Here is a 22,020-nt window from a genome sequence, read left to right as displayed (position 1 = left end):
CAACATTTGGTGTCCCTGGGTCCTTGACCCACTTTCACAGTGCTAAGGAAAAAAAGTGTACGGGGATGAAAATAGGAAGGTTAGAAGAACTTAAGGAGAATAATGAAAAAAAGATATACCTTGTCCACTTGAGCTTGAAGCTGGTGACTCTCAATCAAGTGAGGGAGTTTGTTAGCAATTTCCATCCAAGGTCTATAATGATCTGGAAGTTCTTTCTGCATTCAAAATATAAACGTCTCAGTATTTCTGACCTCTTTGGGAAGCAGCATCAGGGCAGTAGCTTCTTTCAAATTTCAGTCTTAAAGTAGAATTCAGGTCAGTTCAGTTGAACAAATATTGAGAATTCACACCATGCTGAGACTTATGCTAAGCACTGTACACTCACAGATGACTGAAATACAATCCTTGGGCTTAAGGAGCATATGGTCTACTAAGGCAGAAAAAAAGTGTAGTCAGATATATCTTTGTATATGCAGTGTAATATGTTCGGTTACTGATATGTGTATAAGCTTAATAAATTGCAAAGAAGAGGGAGTTGTTAATTCTGTCAGTGGTTGTGGGATACTAAAGGGAAGTATTTGTAGAAATATGAGAATTGGGGCCAGTATTAGAGTCTGAAAGTGACTTTGATATGTGACAATTTGAAAATGGGAAGGCAGTAAACAAGAAGAGATAGTGGATAAATAGAGATAACTCCTTCTTGGGACTACAGATGATTCAGTGTTACTGGAATATAAAGCTCAACAGAAAAGGTGATAGCAGATGAGACTAGAAAATCATATCAAATGTGCTTTCAATAAAGTACATAAGAACTTTCTTTTCATGTTGTGGGTGGCATGGTTTGATTTGAATTTTGTTTATAAGATTTGTTTATAAGATTTGAAAGTCAGACTAGGAAGGCTTTGAAATACTACTTGAGGACTAAATTTAGTTAATGGCAACGGATTTAGAAAAGAAAAGGCATGTATTCAAGAAATATTTGGAAAGTAAAATTAAAATGATGAGATGATCAAATTTAGAGATAGAGGCTAAAGGTATGATGACTTCTAGTTCAATAACACTGCCTGTGTTGGACCCATGGTTTAGCCAAGTAGAACATAGGCTGAATTTCAGCAATCCTAGCTCCATCCCAGGAAATGGCACACTGTACCTGTTACTGTAAGTAAATTTTCATTGAAATACAGCCACATTCATGTGTTTACATGTTGTCTATGGCGCTTTCACATTACAGCAGCAGAATCGGGTAGTTGCAACAGAAAAACCATATGGTATGCAAAACTCAAAGTATTTACTATTTGGCCAACTCCTGAATATTTTTTACAGAAAAATATTTGCCAACTCCTGAATCCATCCCTATGGTCAGGTCTGGGCCTACATTTTCAGTGTATAAACTGTACAACTGAATGTTGTGTTTCTGGGTTAAGAAGGAAGAGGTCATAAGGATGATTGACATGTTTATGAAATAGGTACTGAATGAATTGAAGGGAACACAAACTGAAACAAAAATGCAAGGGAATGTCAAGGAGAGGGCCCAAAAATAGTGAATTTATTTTTTGATATATACAGCCTAAAATGTTTGTGGAATGTCAAGATATGGCCACATATTGGGCAGGCGCATTTACAGCTTGAAGTTCAGGAAAAAATTATTAGAAATACATAGTTGGGAAGCATAATTGCAGTAAAAACTTCACATTACTTCAAACCACAAAAGTGTGTAAAGTTATTTGAGAGAAGTTGCAAAGTGAAATGAAAAGACTGAGATCAGCACACGCGAATTTTGACAAGGCAGGCAGAGGAACTGAATCCAGTAATACAGATCAACAAGAAGTTCAATGAGTCAGAAGGGAATCACCCTACAGGATTCAAGACGTCAGATTTCAGATAAAAAAGGAATCATCAGAAGGTCAAATGTATCATTAGAAAGTAAAAGAAAGACACTTTCTGAGAGGGGCCAAGATGGCGGAGCAGCATGAAAGTTTTTTTTGCCTCTCTAGTCCCTGAAATGCAGCTAGATTAACACCAAAACATCTTACACACCTAGAAAACTTGATTTGAGGATTAATACAACAATCTGCACAACTTAAACCAAAGACCCTGACAGGTACGCAGCATGGAGGGATGAACTTAGGGAGAGACAAGTCTCACATGGTAGGGAGCTGTTTTTGCTTGCAGAGAGAGGATGGACATGGGGGGAGAGTACAGTAAAAGCACCCTTCCCCAAAGCAACTGGAGAGAAAGAGGAAATAGCCACAAAGGACTGAACAGAAAAGGGAGAAAGGAGAAATGAGAGGGTTTAAATTCCATTAAGACTCTATAAACAGGGAGAGAACAGAGTCTGAAACTCTGCAGCTCAATACCTGGAGGAGCTCTGCTGGGGAGGACTAATCCCCAGGAGCAGAAAGTGAGGTCTGAGGGGTCCTCGGGTCACATGGGAAGAGATGGTTCTCATTTTGGGAGGACATTTGGTAGAGACTGTACAGCTTCACCACAGGCAAAGGTCCTAGTGGACCCAGAGAACAACCACATTCACTGGTGTTGGAATAAGGATGTTAAGGGTGAAGCCTGATGCCAGATGTGTGTTGTGATTTACCATAATCCCTGAAATGCTACTGCTACACAAGTGTGCCAACATTTTGTGGGGCAGGCTGGCACCCAGCCGCAGTCTCTGGGCATATACAGCATCATGGTCACATGAATGTTCCATTGCTCTGCAAGACCCTCCCCCAGAGGGTCTGAGAGGGTCCAAGCTACAGGGCCTTCAGAAGTGAGGGATTTGGAAACACAGCCCCATCTGAGATAAAATTTGGGAAGGAGGTGCTGCCTGGAAGGCTGATGGTTTGGTTGTGGACAGTGTAGAAGCAAGGAGTGGACTGAAGACAGAGAAAAGTAGGGGTGCTTGATTGTCCTATGGGGAGAGGACAGAGTCTGAAACTAGGGACTGGGTAGCTGGGTGACACCATTTTCTCCCCTGCTGCACACACTCTTACATGCCTACACACACCACAACCATCAACCCCAGTAAACTAAGCAGCACTATCTAGTGGAGAATGGAGCTGTTACAGCAGAACCTGCCCAACTGGGCCAACCACACTCTTGAGGAACACCACAGGTCTCTCTGCCAGCTTAGCTTGCAGACTGTAAAGTGCTTCATAGTTTGACTTCCAGGGGAAACTAGAGGTAATTTCCATCGTATTTCATTCTGTTCACTGACCCATTTATTTAATTTTTTTTCTTTTTCTTTTATTCATGAACACAGAAAGAGAAAAAAATTTTTATTTTCCAGTTTTATAAAAAAGATTTTCTTTAATTTTTTCTACTATATTTTTTGTAAATTTTTTAAATTCTATTTTACTTTCATCATTTCATTTTATTCTATTTTATTGTGTTCATTTTTTAAATTTTCATATGTTTTCTTTTTTTCTTTTCTCTATTTTCCCTTTTTTTCTCTATTGTACGAAGTTTCTTTCAACAACCAGACCAAAACACAGGATATAGCATCCTTTATTTGATTTTTTGTGTTGTTTTCATTTTTTAATTTTAATTTTTTTTTATTTTATTAATTCCTTTTCTTCCTTCAAAATGATGAAACGAAGGAATTCACCCCAAAAGAAAGAACAGGAAGAAATGGCAGCCAGGGACTTAATCAACACAGATACAAGCAAGATGTCTGAACCAGAATTTAGGATCATGATAATAATAATACTAGCTGGGGCTGAAAAATGCATAGAATCCCTTTCTGTGGAGATAATAAACATAAAATCTAGTAAGGATGAAATTAAAAATGTTATAACTGAGGTGTAATCTTGAATGGATGCCACGGTGGCAAGGATGGATGAAGCAGAGCAGTGAACCAGTGATATAGAGGACAAACTTATGTAGAATAATGAAGCAGAAAAAAGAAGGGAGACTAAGGCAAAAGAGAACTATATAAGAATTAGAGAACTCAGTGACTCATTAAAAAGGAATAACATGAGAATCATAGGGGTCCCAGAAGATGAAGAGAGAGAAAAGGGGGTAGAAGGTTTATGTGAGCAAATCCTAGCAGAAAACTTTCCTAACCTGGGGAAAGACACAGACATCAAAATCCAGGAAGCACAGATAACTCCCATTAAATTCAACAAGACCGACCATCGACAAGGCATATCATGGTTAAATTCACAAAATACTCAGGCAAAGAAAGAATCATGAAAGCAGCAAGGGAAAAAAGTCCTTAACCTACAAAGGAAGACAGATCAGGTTTGCATCAGACCTGTCCACAGAAACTTGGCAGGCCAGAAAGGAGTGGCAGGATATTTCAATGTGCTGAATCAGAAAAATATGCATCCAAGAATTCTTTATCCAGCAAGGCTGTCATTCAAAATATAAGAAGAGATAAAAGGATTTCCAGGCAAACAAAAATTAAAGGAGTTAATGATCACTAAACCCACCCTGCTAGAAATTTTAAGGGGCACTCTCTAAGGGAAAAAAAAAAAGATGAAAAAAAAAATCAAAAAAGACCAAAAACAACGAAGACTAGAAAGGACCAGAGAATACCACCAGAAACTCCAACTCTACAGACAAAATGATGGCAACAAATTCATATCTTTCAGTACTCACTCCAAATATCAATGGACTAAACGTTCTAATCAAAAGACATAGAGTAACAGAATGGATAAGAAAAGAGGATCCATTTATATGCTGTTTACAAGAGACCCATTTTACACCTTAAAACACCTTCAGATTGAAAGAAAGGGGATGGAGAACCATCTATCACGCTAATAGTCACTAAAAGGAAGCCAAAGCAGTCATACTTATATCAGACAATCTAGGCTTTACTTTTTTTTTTAATGTTTTATTTATTCTTGAGAGAGAGAGAGAGCGCGCATGAACAGGGGAGGGGCAGAGCAAGAGAGGGAGACACAGAATCAGAAGCAGGTTCCAGGCTCTGAGCTGTCAACACAGAGGCCAAGGCAGGGCTCAAACTCACAAATCACGAGATCATGACCTGAGCCAAAGTCGGATGCCTCACCAACTGAGCCACCCAGGCACCCCAAAACAATCTAGACTTTAAAATAAAGACTGTAACAAGATGAAGAAGGGCATTATATCATAATGTGTCTATCCACCAAGAAGATTTAACAATTGTAAATCTTATGCTTATGCTCCACTTATGCTCCAAACGTGGAGGTACCCAAATAAATAAATCAATTAATCATGAACACAGAAACTCATTGATAATAATACCTTAATAGTAGGAGACTTCAACACCCCACTTACAGCAATGGACAGGCCATCTAAACAGAAAATCAACAAGGAAACAATTCCTTTTAATGACACCTTGGACCAGATGGACTTAATGGATATATTCATAATATTTCATCCTAAAGCAGCAGAATACACATTCTTCTTGAGTGCACATGGAACATTCTCCAGAATAGATCACACACATGGACACAAATTGTTCCTCAACAAGTACAAAAAGATAGAGATAATACCATGCATATTTTCAGACCACAATGCTATGAAACTTGAAATCAACCACAAGAAAAAATTTGGAAAGATAACAAGTACTTGGAAACTAAAGAACATCTTACTGAAGAATGAATGGGCTAACCAAAACGTTAAAAAGGAAATTAAAAAGTGCATGGAAGCCAATGAAAATGATAACACCACAGCCCAAAATCTCTGGGATGCAGCCAAGACAGTCATAAGAGGGAAGTATAAAGCAATCCAGGCCTTCCTACAGAAAAAAGAAAGGTCTCAAATACACAACTAACCTTACACTTAAAGATCTGGAAAAAGAACAGCAAATAAAACCCTAAACCAGCAGAAGACGGGAAATAATGAAGATTAGAGCAAAAAATCAATGCTATTAAAACCAAAACAAACAAACAAAAAAACAAAAAAACAAAAAAACACAAAAAACACAAAAAAACCAGTAGCTGGTTCTTTGAAAGAATTAACAAAATTGATAAACCCCTAGCCAGTTTGATCAAAAAGAAAAAAAGGAAAGGACCCAAATAAATAAAATCAAGAATGAAAGAGGAGAGATCACAACCAACACAGCAGAAATACGAACAATAATAAGAAAATATTATGAGCAATTATATGCCAATAAATTGGGCAATCTGGAAGAAATGGACAAATACCTAGAAACATGTAAACTACCAAAACTGAAACAAGAAGAAATAGAAAATTTGAATAGACCCATAACCAGTAAAAAATCTAATTAACAATAAAAAACTTCCCAAAAAACATGAGTCCAGGGTCGAGAGCTTCCCAGGGGAATTCTACCAAACATTTAAAGAAGAGTTAACATCCATTCTTTTGAAGCTTTTCCAAAAAATAGAAATGGAAGGAAAATTTCCAAACTCATTCTATGAAGCCAGCATTACCTGGATTCCAAAACTAGACAAAGACCCCATTAAAAAAGAGAACTACAGGGGCGCCTGGGTGGCGCAGTCGGTTAAGCGTCCGACTTCAGCCAGGTCACGATCTTGCGGTCTGTGAGTTTGAGCCCCGCATCAGGCTCTGGGCTGATGGCTCGGAGCCTGGAGCCTGTTTCCAATTCTGTGTGTCTCCCTCTCTCTCTGCCCCTCCCCCGTTCATGCTCTGTCTCTCTCTGTCCCAAAAATAAATAAAAAACGTTGAAAAAAAAATTTAAAAAAAAAAGAGAGAACTACATATCAATTTCCCTGATGAACATGGATGCAAAAAACCTCAACAAGATATTAGCCAGCTGGATCCAACAATACATTAAAAGAATTGTTCAGCACAACCAAGTGGGATTTATACCTGGCATGCAGGGCTGGTTTAATATCCGCAAAACAATCAGTGTGATACATCACATCAATAAAAGAAAGGATGAGAACCACATGATCCTCTCAATAGATGCACAGAAAGCATTTGACATAATACAGCATCCTTTCTTGATAAAAATCCTCAAGAAAGTTGGAATAGAAGGATCATACTTCAAGATCATAAAAGCCATATACAAAAGACCCAACAATAATAATCATCCTCAATGGGGAAAAACTGACAGCTTTTCCCCTAAGGTCAGGAACAAGACAGGGATGTCCACTCTTGCCACTGTTATTCAATATAGTATTGGAAATCTTAGCCTCAGCAATCAGACAACAAAAGGAATAAGAGGCATCCAAATCAGCCAGGAGGAGGTCAAACTTTCACTCTTTGCAGATGACACGATACTTTATATGGAAAACTCAAAAGATTCCACCAAAAAACTGCTAGAAGTGATTTATAAATTCAGCAAAGTCGCAGGATATAAGATCAATGCACAGAAATCAGTTGCATTCCTATACATCAATAATGAAGCAACAGAAAGAGAAATCAAGGAATCGATCCCATTTACAATTGCACCAAAAACCATACAATACCTAGGAATAAATCTAACCAAAGAGGTGAAAAATCTATACACTGAAAACTATAGAAAGCTTATGAAAGAAATTGAAAAAGACAAAAAAATGGAAAAATATTCCATGCTCCTGGATTGGAAGAACAAATATTGTTCAAATGTCAATACTACTCAAAGCAATCTACATATTCAGTGCAATCCTTATCAAAATAACCCCAGCATTCTTCACAGAGTTAGAATAAACAATCTTAAAATTTGTATGGAACCACAAAAGACCCCAAATAGCCAAAACAATCCTGACAAAGAAAACCAAAGCTGGAGGCATCACAATCCTGGACTTCAAGATGTATTATAAAGCTGTAATCATCAAGACAGTATGGTACTGGCACAAAAACAGACATTCAGGTCCTTGGAACAGAATAGAGTACCCAGAAATGGACCCACAAATGTATGACCAATGAATCTTTAACAAAGCACGAAAGAATATCCAATGGAATAAAGACAGTCTCTTTAGAAAATGGTGCTGGGAAAACTGCACTGTGACATGCAGAAAAATGAACCTGGACCACTTTCTTACACCATACACAAAAATAAGTTCAAAATGGATGGAAGACCTAAATGTAAGACAGGAAGCCATCAAAATCCTCTAGGAGAAAGCAGGCAAAAACCTCTTTCACCTTGGCCACAGAAACTTCTTACTCATCACGTCACTGGAAGCAAAGGAAACAAAAGCAAAATAAAAACTTTAATAATAAAAAAGCTCCCAAAAAACAAGAGTCCAGGTCCAAAACAAACAAACAAACCTGTGAAGAAATGGGCAAAAGACATGAAAAGACACTTCTCCAAAGAAGACATCTAGATGGCAAACCGACGCATGAAAAAGTGCTCAACATCACTCATCATCAGGGAAATACAAAATTAAAGCCCCAATGAGATACCACCTCATACCAGTCAGACTGGCTAAAATTAACAACTCAGGCAACAACAGGTGTTGGCAAGATGTGGAGAAGGAGGAACTCTTCTGCACTGTTGGTAGGAATGCAAACTGGTGCAGTTACTCTGGAAAACAGTACAGAGGTTCCTCAAAAAATTAAAAATAGAACTACCCTATGACCCAGAAATTGTACTACCAGGTATTTATCCAAAGTATAGAAGTGCGCTGTTTCAAAGGGGCACATGCACCCTGATGTTTGTAGAAGCATTATCAACAATAGCCAAAGTATGGAAAGAGCCCAAATGTCAATCAATGGATAAACAGATAAAGAAGAATTGGTGTGTATATATATATATATATATATACACCATTATACCGTATATACCATTATATATATGGTATATACGGTAAAATGGTATATATATTGGTATATATAATGTGTGTGTGTGTGTGTATATATATATATATATCCATTATATATATATAATGGATTGACTAGGCAATCAAAAAGAATGAAATCTTGCCATTTGCAACTATGTGGATGGAACTAGAGGGTATTATGCTAAGCCAAATTAGTCAGAGAAAGACAAATGTTATATGACTTCAGTCATATGAGGAATTTAAGACACAAAACAGATGAACATAAGGGAAGGGAAGCAAAAATAATATAAAAACAAGGAAGGGGACAAAACATAAGACACTCTTAAATACAGGGAACAAATTGAGGGTTGCTGGAGGGGTTGTGGGTGGACAGATGGGATAAATGGAAGGAGCATCAAGAGACACTTGTTGAGATGAGCATTGGGTGTTACACATAGGGGATAAATCACTGGAATCTACTCCTGAAATCATTATTTTACTATATGCTAACTAACTTAGATTTAAATAGATAGATAGATAGATACAGTACATAGGTAGATTAATAAACAAATACATAAATAAGAAAGTTAAAGGAATATTGTCCCCATTGAAAAAAATTAAGAAGTCACTCATGTATATCAGTCTCCTATATATATGGCATAGAGAATTAGGTCAGGGTCATGGAAGCAGGGTTCAAATTTTAGTGCGTTGAGGAAATGAGAACATAGAGACCAAAAGTGTAAATTACTGTTGTTAGGAGAGTCAAGGGCATTAGCACGCAGGCATTTTGGGTCTGACAGCTATCTCAATTTTCAAATGAGAACGTTGAGCACTTTAGTCTCATATTGCAAAAGAAAGAGATTGAAGATAAATGACAGACAGGAGTAATTGCAGGCAAAATGTCACAAAGGAAGGGGAGAAGGGGAGTAGGAGCCCAAATGGAGCATCTGGTTTTGGAGTGATAGAAGAGAAACTCTGGAATTTGAGGGAATTTGCTTTTTATGAATTTAATTTCTCACCAAATGGTAGTGAAAAATCAGGTTCTATGACTTGAAAAAAGGGGTTGGTGTTAGATTAATTATGGGGGGGAGAAGGAACAGGAAGTTAAACATAAAAATACAAACACAAACGATACAACATGTTACTATGTATTATTTTATGTATATTACCCTATATTAAAATAATTTATAAGACCCAGCCCAGTTTGGAAACTGTAAGTTTGGAGAGGTATAGAACTGTAAGCTGTGTTCTTGTCTGATACATAAAATAAATGTTTCACATTATTTCCACTCTGGGGAAATAAGGAAATACTTTTCTTTTTATATTTCTGTGTTTAGAATGACCTTTTCTGGTCAGAAAATGTCCATCTCTCTGTGGGCTTTCTATTTGTTTTAACTTCCTCACCCCCTTACTCTTTTGGGGTTGAAGATAGTCCTTTTTTTTACTGGTACCATCTATTATTATCATTTCCAGCATAACTGTGTAAGCATATAATTCTGGGTTTAATTTAATATGTAACACACATAGTGATTACATAAGGTAATACCCATAAGAGCTGTAATTTCTTACTTGGCCAAGAGATTTCACATTTAAGTGTTAGCATTTCCACTTCAGTGAAATCTTACCATATCAAAAAATGTTGGAAGGAGGGATTCCCTTTGGTGTTTGGTCCTCTACTTAGGAAATACCTGTTGTAGTTCGAGTTTATCTTACATTATTCATCTTCATATTTTGGAGAGCATGAGGTTTGAATTCATTAATATACATAGAGGTTAACTAAAGTTCTTGATCCAACATGAATTATAAAATTGATGAGATCCATCGTTCTTCATCATGGAGTTGATGGTATCATGAGTTATTGTTACTCCTACTCTGCCCCCCCTCCTTTTTCTCCATCCCTCTCCTCCAAGGATAAAGAAATGATAGATTTTCTGTTGTACATTTAACTCTTACTTTAATTAAGATTAAGTCTAGGTGCTGTACCAGGAATGCTAGGTTTCTACCTATCTTTCAATTTAAAGCACTGGTTTTTAAAAACAGTTTCAAAGGATGAGAACTTATGTACTTTGATTTTTTGAAGAATCAGTGGTAGGAACAGTGAAGAAAATTTCATGGAATACATTTCTGAAGTAGCACATTTCTGAAATTATAAGTAAGTTGATTCAGGTTCTCATCCTTCGCTGTACACAAGCAGATAGAAATGCCTCTGTTATATAAGCAAGAAAAGATGTATACTTATTAAACCTTTTACAAATACTCAGCATACAAACTTGCGTTTGAGCTTGCTGGTGTTTTCTCGTTGTTGCTAATGTGTGTTCTCTCTCAAGGTTTCTAATGTGTGCTGTGAATAATTCAAGAAGACCAGTTTCTTTTGGATTCCTTATTTTATTGACCTAATTATATATTACTTAAGTACATTCTAACACTGCAAATATTACTATAAATGGGGCAAAGTAAATTTGGTCTTCTAAAAATATGTCCTGTGCTTTTAAGTTCCATAAATATAAAGTACCTTCATTTTCATAAAGACTCAGTATCATTTGTAAACCAGAAGTGTTTTATTTTTTCTTGTGCTAACAATGCTATAAGAAGGACAACTAAAGGAGGTTTTTTTCTGTTTTAAAATATACAGTTATTAGATTTTGAGCTACATTAAAAATAAACTATGGTTTCAAACTGGAATAAATAAAATTAAATAAATAAATAAATAAATAAATAAATAAATAAATAAATCTATCTTGTATGGTATTCCAGTATTCTATTAATAGATATTACTAATTGTTTTTAATTTTTCAGTATTAACAAATCTGAAACAGTCACCCATATACATGTATTTTTGGATGTTTTCTTCTTATTAGGACAAATTTATAAAAGTGGATTGGCTTGATTAAAGATTCTGCATGTGGAAAAGTTGAAAACTACTTTTTGATTTTCTCACAGAAAAATAACATGAATTCATAATTGCAATTATAGTATGTGATATATAATGGGAGTGCCAGCTTATTTATGATTCTAGGAACACTGAGCATTACCAAACTTTTTTTTTGTTTTGTTATGCTTTTAACATAAGAAATGTATTATATTACTGCATTAAAATTCTATAATTGTTTTAATATTTAATGAACTTATTAAAATAACTTCCCAGGAAATATACCTCTTTTAGAAATGATGATTAAAAATAATATAATCAATGTTTATGTCAAAAGAGCCAAAAAAGAAAAATTTATAAGATAGAAAGTAAAAGTACCCTAATTCTCATCCTCCCATCTAGTAATGACAAACCCTGCAAATTTCTTGTGTGGTTTTCCACAAATTGTATATCCTATCATAATATTGTATACATTTACAATTTCATGATTATTAACAAGTTTGAGTATCTTTCCATATGTTTGATCATTGCATTTTGGGCATGCATGTGAAATAGCCATTCACAAAAGAGTAGTCAAATGAACCAATATTTTCATTTATGTCATTGGGTTTTACATTATGTTTAGAAAGTTCTTCCCATCTAACAATATTTCCTTTAGGCTCTTTCTAGTTATCGTTGATGCTTACATCTTGACTCTATCTACATTTGTGTATTATGTGTTATGGGTTAGAACATAGTATCTCATTTCCATCTCGAAATAGAGCCCAAAGATGTTGGATGAATTTCTACTTTCCTGAGGTCACACATCCGGTCAGTGGCTGGGTCAAACCTCTTCTGATTCAGAGTTCAGTGTACTTAATACCTCCTCAGTGTAAACACATAGAGAATAGCAGGCAGGGGGATGGGTGCGACTGGGTAGAAATTCGAAAGAAACTTTGCTTGTGTTTCTTCCCCTTTTCCCAATAATTAGATGATCCAGAAGTGGGAAGGCCAAAAATGATTAAATCTTTGGCCTTCCTTCCTTTATGAAGCCCCATTTCCTATTTTATGTTATTCTTTTGCTAGACTTTCACATCTGTCACAGTATAATTTTCAAAAAGTTAAAAATTTACTCATATAAATATAGAATGTATGTCCAAAATATATTTGGTTCATCAATAAAGAAATCAGCAAGATGGTAAAGTTGCTTCAAAAACACTTGTTAAACTAGGTATTTACAGAGTTTTTTTTTAAAAGGACATGAAATCAAATCACTATGTTTAATAATAACCATAATCCAGTTAATGTCCTATAAGGCAGTACAATCATTACTTTAAGGATATATCTTATACTCACCAGAATTCAATAGAAGCTTCTTTTGTACAAACATTTTCAAATTGATATGTAACTTTACAGACTGGGCCATAATCAGTAGTATGTAGCATATCAAACAAAAGGACATTCCTTGGATGATTACATAATACTTAGGTGAGACTGTTAGAGCTCCAGGATGGTATTAAATGAATACACAGCCATCCTTTTGCTTCATTATGAATAATTTTTCTTAACACATTTATAATGTGAAATAGAATAGGCTTTTAAAATAAACCCTTTTATAGAAATGATAAAATCTTTGTTAGACTAGCACTTTGGTTAACTAAAATTTCTGGTTAAGAAAATAACACAGAAAGTTTAAAAATAAAAGTCTGAGTAGAAATAAACCAGGAAAATATCAATAAAGTTAGGTGACAATATTACTGTAAAAATTAGAATGTAAACTATCAGACAGATTAGAATTTAAAGCAGATGGTCTTAAGTGAAATAAAAGATTTAAGTTTCAATGGAAAGAAACTCACATGAGTAAACTCACTTCAGTAAAGTGAAGTGAGGTGAAAGAAAGACCAGATGGCTTTGAAGAGATAGGTGGGCAGTGTGAGTGGCCTCATAGGCTACATTAAAATATTTGGTTTTGTTCTAAAGAGCAGTGAGAGTTTTAAAGAGAAGAATGATGTGGTTGGATTTTTGTTTCAAAAAGTCATTCTGACTGCTGTGCAGAGTGTTATACAGCTGGGCAAAAATGGAAATGAGACAAGGTAGAAGGTGGGGGGGGGGGGGGGGGGGGGAGGCAGGGAGAACCCAGAGGGAAACAGGGGGAAATAATGGTGGATAGCTAGGAGATACGTTTCAGAGATAAAGCTGAATCCACTCATTCTCAAATGAATTATTTTGTGAATAGTGAATATTATTGTGAGGCTCAGGTGAGAAAAATGTAGTTAAGATCAATACAGGCCAAGTACCAAGCAAATACTTACTAAATAGTAATTACTACTATTATATTATTATTATATATTATATATTATAAAGGGGTTATAATAGGAAATAAGAAAAACTCAACTCTTAATGAATATAGGAGAATGGTATAAATGTATTTTGTTAATACATTTGAAAATCTGAATTCAATCACCATTTGGAAAACTGTAAAAGATAATTTTCTAAATCTAGAAGTGTAGAAAAAATGGAAAATGTAATTAAAAACTTACTACTTAAAATTTCTTCAGTCTTGAGAATTGTAATATATTTTCTGTTCCAGAGCATATTAAAAATGAGACAGCATTGAGGTGCCTGTGTTGTTCAGTTTGTAGAGCGACTGACTTTGGTTGGGGTCATGATCTCACAGTTTGTGAGTTCAAGCCCTGTGTCAGACTCTGTGCTGACAGCTCAGAGCCTGGAGCCTGCTTCAGATTCTATGTGTCTCCCTCTCTCTCTGCCCCTCCCCCATTCATGCTCTGCCTCTCTCTGTCTCAGAAATAAATAAACATTAAAAAAATTTTTTTTTAAATGAGACAGCATCAAATGCATCTTTTTTTTTCTTAATCTTTTAAATGTTTACTTATTTTTGAGAGAAAGACAGAGCATGAGTGGGGGAGGGACAGAGAGACAGGGAGACACAGAATCTGAAGCAGGCTCCAGGCTCTGAGCTGTCAGCACAGAGCCTGACATGGGGCTCGAACTCACTGACCGTGAGATCCTGACCTGAGCTGAAGTCAGATGCTCAACCGACTGAGCCACCCAGGTGCCCCACATGTAGTGCCTCTTATGAAGATAATATAACCTCAGGAGTAGTCCTTGAAAGAATAACACTACTGTTATTTATGAATACAAAAAGGATAATCCTTAAAAAAATATTATCAAATTGATTCAATAGTATGTTACAAGACCAATCAATTTTGAGCACTGCTGTAAGTATATTTTAACATTAGAAAATTATTATGCAAGGGGCGCCTGAGTATCTCAGTCGGTTAAGCATCCTACTTCAGCTCAGGTCATGATCTCACCGTTTGTGAGTTCAAGCCTCACATAAGGCTCTGAGCCTGGAGCCTGCTTCAGATTCTGTGTCTCCCTCTCTCTCCTCCACTCCCCTGCTCACGTTGTGTCTCTCTCTCAAAATAAATAAACATTAAAAAAATTTTTTAATAAAATAAAAGAAAATTATTATGCATGGAATTAGGAAAACCTAGAAAAATAATATAGAAGATGTTTGGAGAGAATATTTCCATAAGCTGCTGGAAGATAAATCAAAGTATAAGTAAATGATGGCTAAAATGTCTTCTAAGGAAATGGTACTTAACAATAACTATTTTCTTTTCTTTTCTTTTTCTTTCTTTTTCCCCCCACCTTGAGGACAGATAAATAGATTTGAGACTAAAGCTGAGTAGCTATGGATAGCAGCTACCATAGAAAGCAGTTTACCTTCTCTGGCCCCTCTCTCCACCTAGAAAGGGAGCATATTCATTTCCCATAATCAACACTAGCTAAATAATACAGACTATAGCTTTTAATTGGCACTAAGCTAATTAGTCATCTAGAGTCCTTAAATCTTTTGTTTTGGTCTCCTATTGTATCCTAAGCATCTACCTAAGTGCCCTTAAATGTAAAAAGTAGTGACAAAATACTCACTAAATTGAAACAAGGAATAAAATACTAGCAAAAAAAAATGAGAGAATAGTAAATCCAGAGAGTCATTAATTTGACACTAGAGAGCACAAATGGTTGGAGGTTAGAAAGAATGATGAGAAAGGGTTCTAACTTAGCTAATGCTGACAAGTTATTTTCAGGAACAAGATAGTGAATTTTTGGCAAACGGTTTGGTTTGAATTAAAATATCAAGCGTGGAATAGACACAAAAGTTTTACATATCAGTTTTATTAATAGTGAGAGGAAATTGAAATTGACCAATATGTCCAATGTTGTTTAAATTTCAGTGTTATATCATGCAAATGGAATCTGATGCAACCATTAAAATTATATTATTAAGCATAACTAATTTTTAAAATTTTTGATATTTATTTAATATGCTTCTATTAATTTAGTAATAAAATAACAACACTTAGAATATATTTTTCATAAAATCATTTATTTGGGCTAATGATAAACCACCATACTTCAGTAGTTCCCCAATTCCTAAAGATTAATAATATATAAACAGTAAAAATAAATGTAAAGTAAAATATCAAACATTGGATTGTCAATTTATGGGACTTATTAACCTGAGTATATAATTGAAAGATTTGATCAATAATAAAGCCATAAGATATTAGTAAAAGTAGTTGGAAGATATTCAGGGTAATCATGTTTCAAAATCAAATTAAGACACATAGTTTGCTAAATATTGGCATAATTATTGTATGAAATGGGATTAAATATTCTGTTTCAAATTGGCCATGATTTAGAAATTCTGGGCTACCTAGGAAAAAGATGGCGGCATAGGAGGACGCTAGGCTCACCACGTCCTGCTGATCACTTAGATTCCATCTACACCTGCCTAAATAACCCAGAAAACCACCAGAAGACTAGCAGAACAGATTCTCTGGAGCCAAGCGCAGACAAGAGGCCCACAGAAGAGGGTAGGAAGGGCGGAGAGGCTGTGCGCACTACACAGACTGGCAGGAGGGAGCCGGGGCAGAGGGGCAGCCCTACGGCAAAGCAGAGCCTCCGAGTCTGGCTTGCAAAAGTGAAGGGGTCGGAGGGAGTGTGTTCAGACAGCAAGCGGGACTTAACATCTGGGAAGTTATAAGTTAACAGCTCTGCTCGGAGAGCGGGAAGGCTGGAGGACAATGGGAGAGAGAGTTGTTGAGTCCCGGATGACAGAGCACAGCTTGGCAGGGAACAAAGGCGCTCACCAGCGCCATCTCCCTCACCCATCCACCAGCCAAAATCCCAAAGGGAACCAGTTTATGTCAGAGAACTTACTTGCACTGCACAAACACCCAACGCTGTGCTTCTGCGGATCCATCCCTCCGGCAGTGGCGGGTCTGACTCCCTCCCGGTGACGCAGGGCCCCTCCCAAAGCAGATCACCAAAGGATAAGCAAGCTGAGCCTGCCCATCCTGCCCCCATGCACCTTGCCGATCCACCCCAGATAATACACCAGATCCCCAGCACCACAAGCCTGGCAGTGTGCAAGTAGCCCAGACAGGCCACGCCACCCCACAGTGAATCCCGCCCCTAGGAGAGGGGAAGAGAAGGTACACACCAGTCTGACGGTGGCCCCAGTGGTGGGCTGAGGCAGACATCAGGTCTGACTGTGGCCTGGCCCACCAACTCAAGTTATTCAAGACTGCACAGGGGAAGTGCCCCACAGTTCCACACCACTCCAGGGACTATCCAACATGACAAAACAGAAGAATTCCCCTCAAAAGAATCTCCAGGAAATAACGACAGCTAACGAACTGATCAAAAAGGATTTAAAAAATATAACAGAAAGTGAATTTAGAATATTAGTCATAAAATTAATCACTGGGCTTGGAAACAGAATAGAGGACAGCAGAGAATCTATTGCTACAGAGATCAAGGGACTAAGGAACAGCCAGGAGGAGCTAAAAAATGCTATAAATGAGCTGCAAAATAAAATGGAAATGACCACAGCTGGGATTGAAGAGGCAGAGGAGAGAATAGGGGAACTAGAAGATAAAATTATGGAAAAGGAGGAAGCTGAGAAAAAGAGAGATAAAAAAGTCCAGGAGTATGGAGGGGAAAATTAGAGAATTAAGTGATGCACTAAAAAGAAATAATATACACATAATTGGTATTCCAGATGAGGAAGAGAGAGGGAAATGTGCTGAAGGTGTACTTGAAGAATTCATAACTGAGAACTTCCCTGATCTGGGGAAGGAAAAAGGCATTGAAATCCAAGAGGCACAGAGAACTCCCTTCAGACGTAACTTGAATTGATCTTCTGCACGACATATCAGAGTGAAACTGGCAAAATACAAGGATAAAGAGAAAATTCTGAAAGCAGTTAGGGATAAACATGCCCTAACATATAAAGGGAGACCGATAAGACTCATGACGGATCTCTCTACGGAAACTTGGCAGGCCAGAAAGGAATGGCAGGAAATCTTCAACATGATAAACAGAAAAAATATGCAGCCGAGAATCCTTTATCCAGCAAGTCTGTCATCTAGAATAGAAGGAGAGATAAAGGTCTTCCCAAACAAACAAAAACTGAAGGAATTTGTGACCACTAAACCAGCCCTACAAGAGATCCTAAGGGGGATCCTGTGAGACAAAGTAACAGAGACATCGCTACAAACATGAAACCTACAGACATCACAATGACTGTAAACCCATATCTTTCTATAATAACACTAAACGTAAATGGACTAAATGCACCAACCAAAAGACATAGGGTATCAGAATGGATAAAAAAACAAGACCCATCTATTTGCTGTCTACAAGAGACTCATTTTAGACCTGAGGACACCTTCAGATTGAAAGTGAGGGGATGGAGAACTATCTATCATGCTACTGGAAGTCAAAAGAAAGCTGGAGTAGCCATACTTATATCAGACAAACTAGACTTTAAATTAAAGGCTGTAACAAGAGATGAAGAAGGGCATTATATAATAATTACAGGGTCTATCCATCAGGAAGAGCTAACAATTATGAATGTCTATGCGCCAAATACAGGAACCCCCAAATATATAAAACACTTCCTCACAAACATAAGCAACCTTATTGATAAGAATGTGATAATTGCAGGGGACTTTAACACCCCACTTACAACAATGGATAGATCATCTAGACACACGGTCAATAAAGAAACAAGGGCCCTGAATGATACATTGGATCAGATGGACTTGACAGATATATTTAGAACTCTGCATCCCAGAGCAACAGAATATACTTTCTTCTCGAGTGCACATGGAACATTCTCCAAGATAGATCACATACTGGGTCACAAAACAGCCCTTCCTAAGTATACAAGAATTGAAATCATACCATGCATACTTTCAGACCACAATGCTATGAAGCTTGAAATCAACCACAGGAAAAAGTCTGGAAAACCTCCAAAAGCATGGAGGTTAAAGAACACTCTAATAAAGAATGAGTGGGTCAACCAGGCAATTAGAGAAGAAATTAAAAAATATATGGAAACAAACGGAAATGAAAATACAACAATCCAAATGCTTTGGGATGCAGCGAAGGCAGTCCCGAGAGGAAAATACATAGCAATCCAGGCCTATCTCAAGAAACAAGAAAAATCCCAAATTCAAAATCTAACAGCACACCTAAAGGAAATAGAAGCAGAACAGCAAAGGCAGCCTAAACCCAGCAGAAGAAGAGAAATAATAAAGATCAGAGCAGAAATAAACAATATAGAATCTAAAAAAAAAACTGTAGAGCAGATCAATGAAACCAAGAGTTGGTGTTTTGAAAAAATAAACTAAGTTGATAAACCTCTAGCCAGGCTTCTCAAAAAGAAAAGGGAGATTACCCAAATAGGTAAAATCATGAATGAAAATGGAATTATTACAACCAATCCCTTAGAAATACAAGCAATTATCAGGGAATACTATGAAAAATTATATGTCATCAAACTGGACAACCTGGAAGAAATGGACAAATTCCTGAACACCCACACACTTCTAAAACTCAATCAGGAGGAAATAGAAAGCTTGAACAGACCCATAACCAGTGAGGAAATTGAATCAGTTATCAAAAATCTCCCAACAAATAAGAGTCCTGGACCAGATGGCTTCCCAGGGGAGTTCTACTAGACGTTTAAAGCAGAGATAATACCTATCCTTCTCAAGCTATTCCAAGAAATAGAAAGGGAAGGAAAACTTCCAGACTCATTCTATGAATCCAGTATTACTTTGATTCCTAAACTAGACAGAGACTCAGTAAAAAAAGAGAACTACAGGCCAATATCCCTGATGAATATGGATGCAAAAATTCTCAATAAGACACTAGCAAATCGAATTCAACAGCATATAAAAAGAATTATTCACCATGATCAAGTGGGATTCATTCCTGGGATGCAGGGCTGGTTCAACATTCACAAATCAATCAACGTGATACATCACATTAATAAAAGAAAAGATAAGAACCATATGATCCTTCAATCTATGCAGAAAAAGCATTTGACAAAATTCAGCATCCTTTCTTAATAAAAACCCTCGAGAAAATCGGGATAGAAGGAACATACTTAAACATCATAAGAGCCATTTATGAAAAGCCCACAGCTATCACCATCCTCAATGGGAAAAACAGAGCTTTTTACCTGAGATCTGGAACATGACAGGGATGTCCACTCTCACCGCTGTTGTTTAACATAGTGCTGGAAGTTCTAGCATCAGCAATCAGACAACAAAAGGAAATCAAAGGCATCAAAATTGGTAAAGATGAAGTTAAGCTTTCACTTTTTGCAGATGACATGATATTATACATGGAAAATCAGATGGACTCCACCAAATGTCTGTTAGAACTGATACATGAATTCAGAAAAGCCGCAGGATTCAAAATCAATGTACACAAATCAGTTGCATTCTTATACACTAATAATGAAGCAACAGAAAAACAAATAAAGAAACTGATCCCATTCACAATCGCACCTAGAAGCATAAAATACCTAGGGATAAATGTAACCAAAGATGTACAAGATCTGTATGCTGAAAACTATAGAAAGCTTATGAAGGAAATTGAAGAAGACATAAAGAAATGGAAAAACATTCCATTCTCATGGATTGGAAGAATAAATATTGTCAAAATGTCAATACTACCCAAAGCTATCTACGCATTCAATGCAATCCCAATCAAAATTGCACCAGCATTCTTCTCAAAACTAGAACAAGCAATCCTAAAATTCATATGGAACCACAAAAGGCCCCGAATAGCCAAAGTAATTTTGAAGAAGAAGACCGAAGCAGGAGGCATCATAATCCCAGACTTTAGCCTCTACTACAAAGCTGTCATCATCAAGACAGCATGGTATTGGCACAAAAACAGACACATAGACCAATGGAATAGAATAGAAACCCCAGAACTAGACCCACAAACGTATGGCCAACTAATCTTTGACAAAGCAGGAAAGAATATCCAATGGAAAAAAGACAGTCTCTTTAACAAATTGTGCTGGGAGAACTGGACAGCAACGTGCAGAAGATTGAAACTAGACCACTTTCTCACACCATTCACAAAAATAAACTCAAAATGGGTAAAGGACCTGAATGTGAGACAGGAAACCATCGAAACCCTAGAGGAGAAAGCAGAAAAAGACCTCTCTGACCTTAGCTGTAGCAATTTCTTACTTGACACATCCCCAAAGGCAAGGGAGTTAAAAGCAAAAATGAACTACTGGGACCTCATGCAGATAAAAAGCTTCTGCACAGCAAAGGAAACAATCAATAAAACTAAAAGGCAACCAACGGAATGGGAAAAGATATTTGCAAATGACATATCAGACAAAGGGCTAGTATCCAAAATCTATAAAGAGCTCGCCCAACTCCACACCCAAAAAACAAATAACCCAGTGAAGAAATGGGCAGAAAACATGAATAGACACTTCTGCAAAGAGGACATTCGGATGGCCAACAGGCACATGAAAAGATGCTCAACGTCGCTCCTCATCAGGGAAATACAAATCAAAACCACACTCAGATAACACCTCACACCAGTCAGAGTGGCCAAAATGAACAAATCAGAAGACTATAGATGCTGGAGAGGATGTGGAGAAACGGGAACCCTCTTGCGCTGTTGGTGGGAATGCAAACTGGTGCAGCCGCTCTGGAAAACAGTGTGGAGCTTCCTCAAAAAATTAAAAATAGATCTACCCTATGACCCAGCAGGAGCACTGCTAGGAATTTACCCAAGGGATACAGGAGTACTGATGCATAAGGGCACTTGTACCCCAATGTTTATAGCAGCACTCTCAACAATAGCCAAATTATGGAAAGAGCCGAAATGTCCATCAACTGATGAATGGATAAAGAAATTGTGGCTTATATACACAATGGAGTACTACGTGGCAATGAGAAAGAATGAAATATGGCCCTTTGTAGCAACATGGGTGGAACTGGAGAATGTTATGCTAAGTGAAATAAGCCATACAGAGAAAGACAGATACCATATGTTTTCCCTCTTATGTGGATCCTGAGAAACTTAACAGAAACCCAGGGGGGAGGGACGGGGAAAAAAAAAGAGGTTAGAGTGGGAGAGAGCCAAAGCATGAGACTCTTAAAA

The 22,020-nt window shown here is 37.0% G+C and overlaps 1 protein-coding gene across 1 annotated transcript in view; it reads right to left on the bottom strand.

Moving 5' to 3' along the window:
- The window catches only part of IDO2 (indoleamine 2,3-dioxygenase 2), a 75,448-nt gene that overhangs the window by 47,159 nt on the left and 6,269 nt on the right, over positions 1 to 22,020 (bottom strand). Inside the window, exon 2 of the mRNA XM_049631479.1 lies at positions 120 to 215. Coding sequence (XP_049487436.1) covers positions 120 to 215 — 96 coding nt within the window. The remainder of the gene's footprint in view (positions 1 to 119; positions 216 to 22,020) is intronic.

The sequence above is a fragment of the Panthera uncia genome, chromosome B1, assembly GCF_023721935.1.
Source record: "Panthera uncia isolate 11264 chromosome B1, Puncia_PCG_1.0, whole genome shotgun sequence".
Classification (NCBI taxonomy): domain Eukaryota; kingdom Metazoa; phylum Chordata; class Mammalia; order Carnivora; family Felidae; genus Panthera; species Panthera uncia.
Note: the sequence above shows the minus strand (reverse complement) of the source record. Positions and strands in the feature narration are given on the sequence as shown.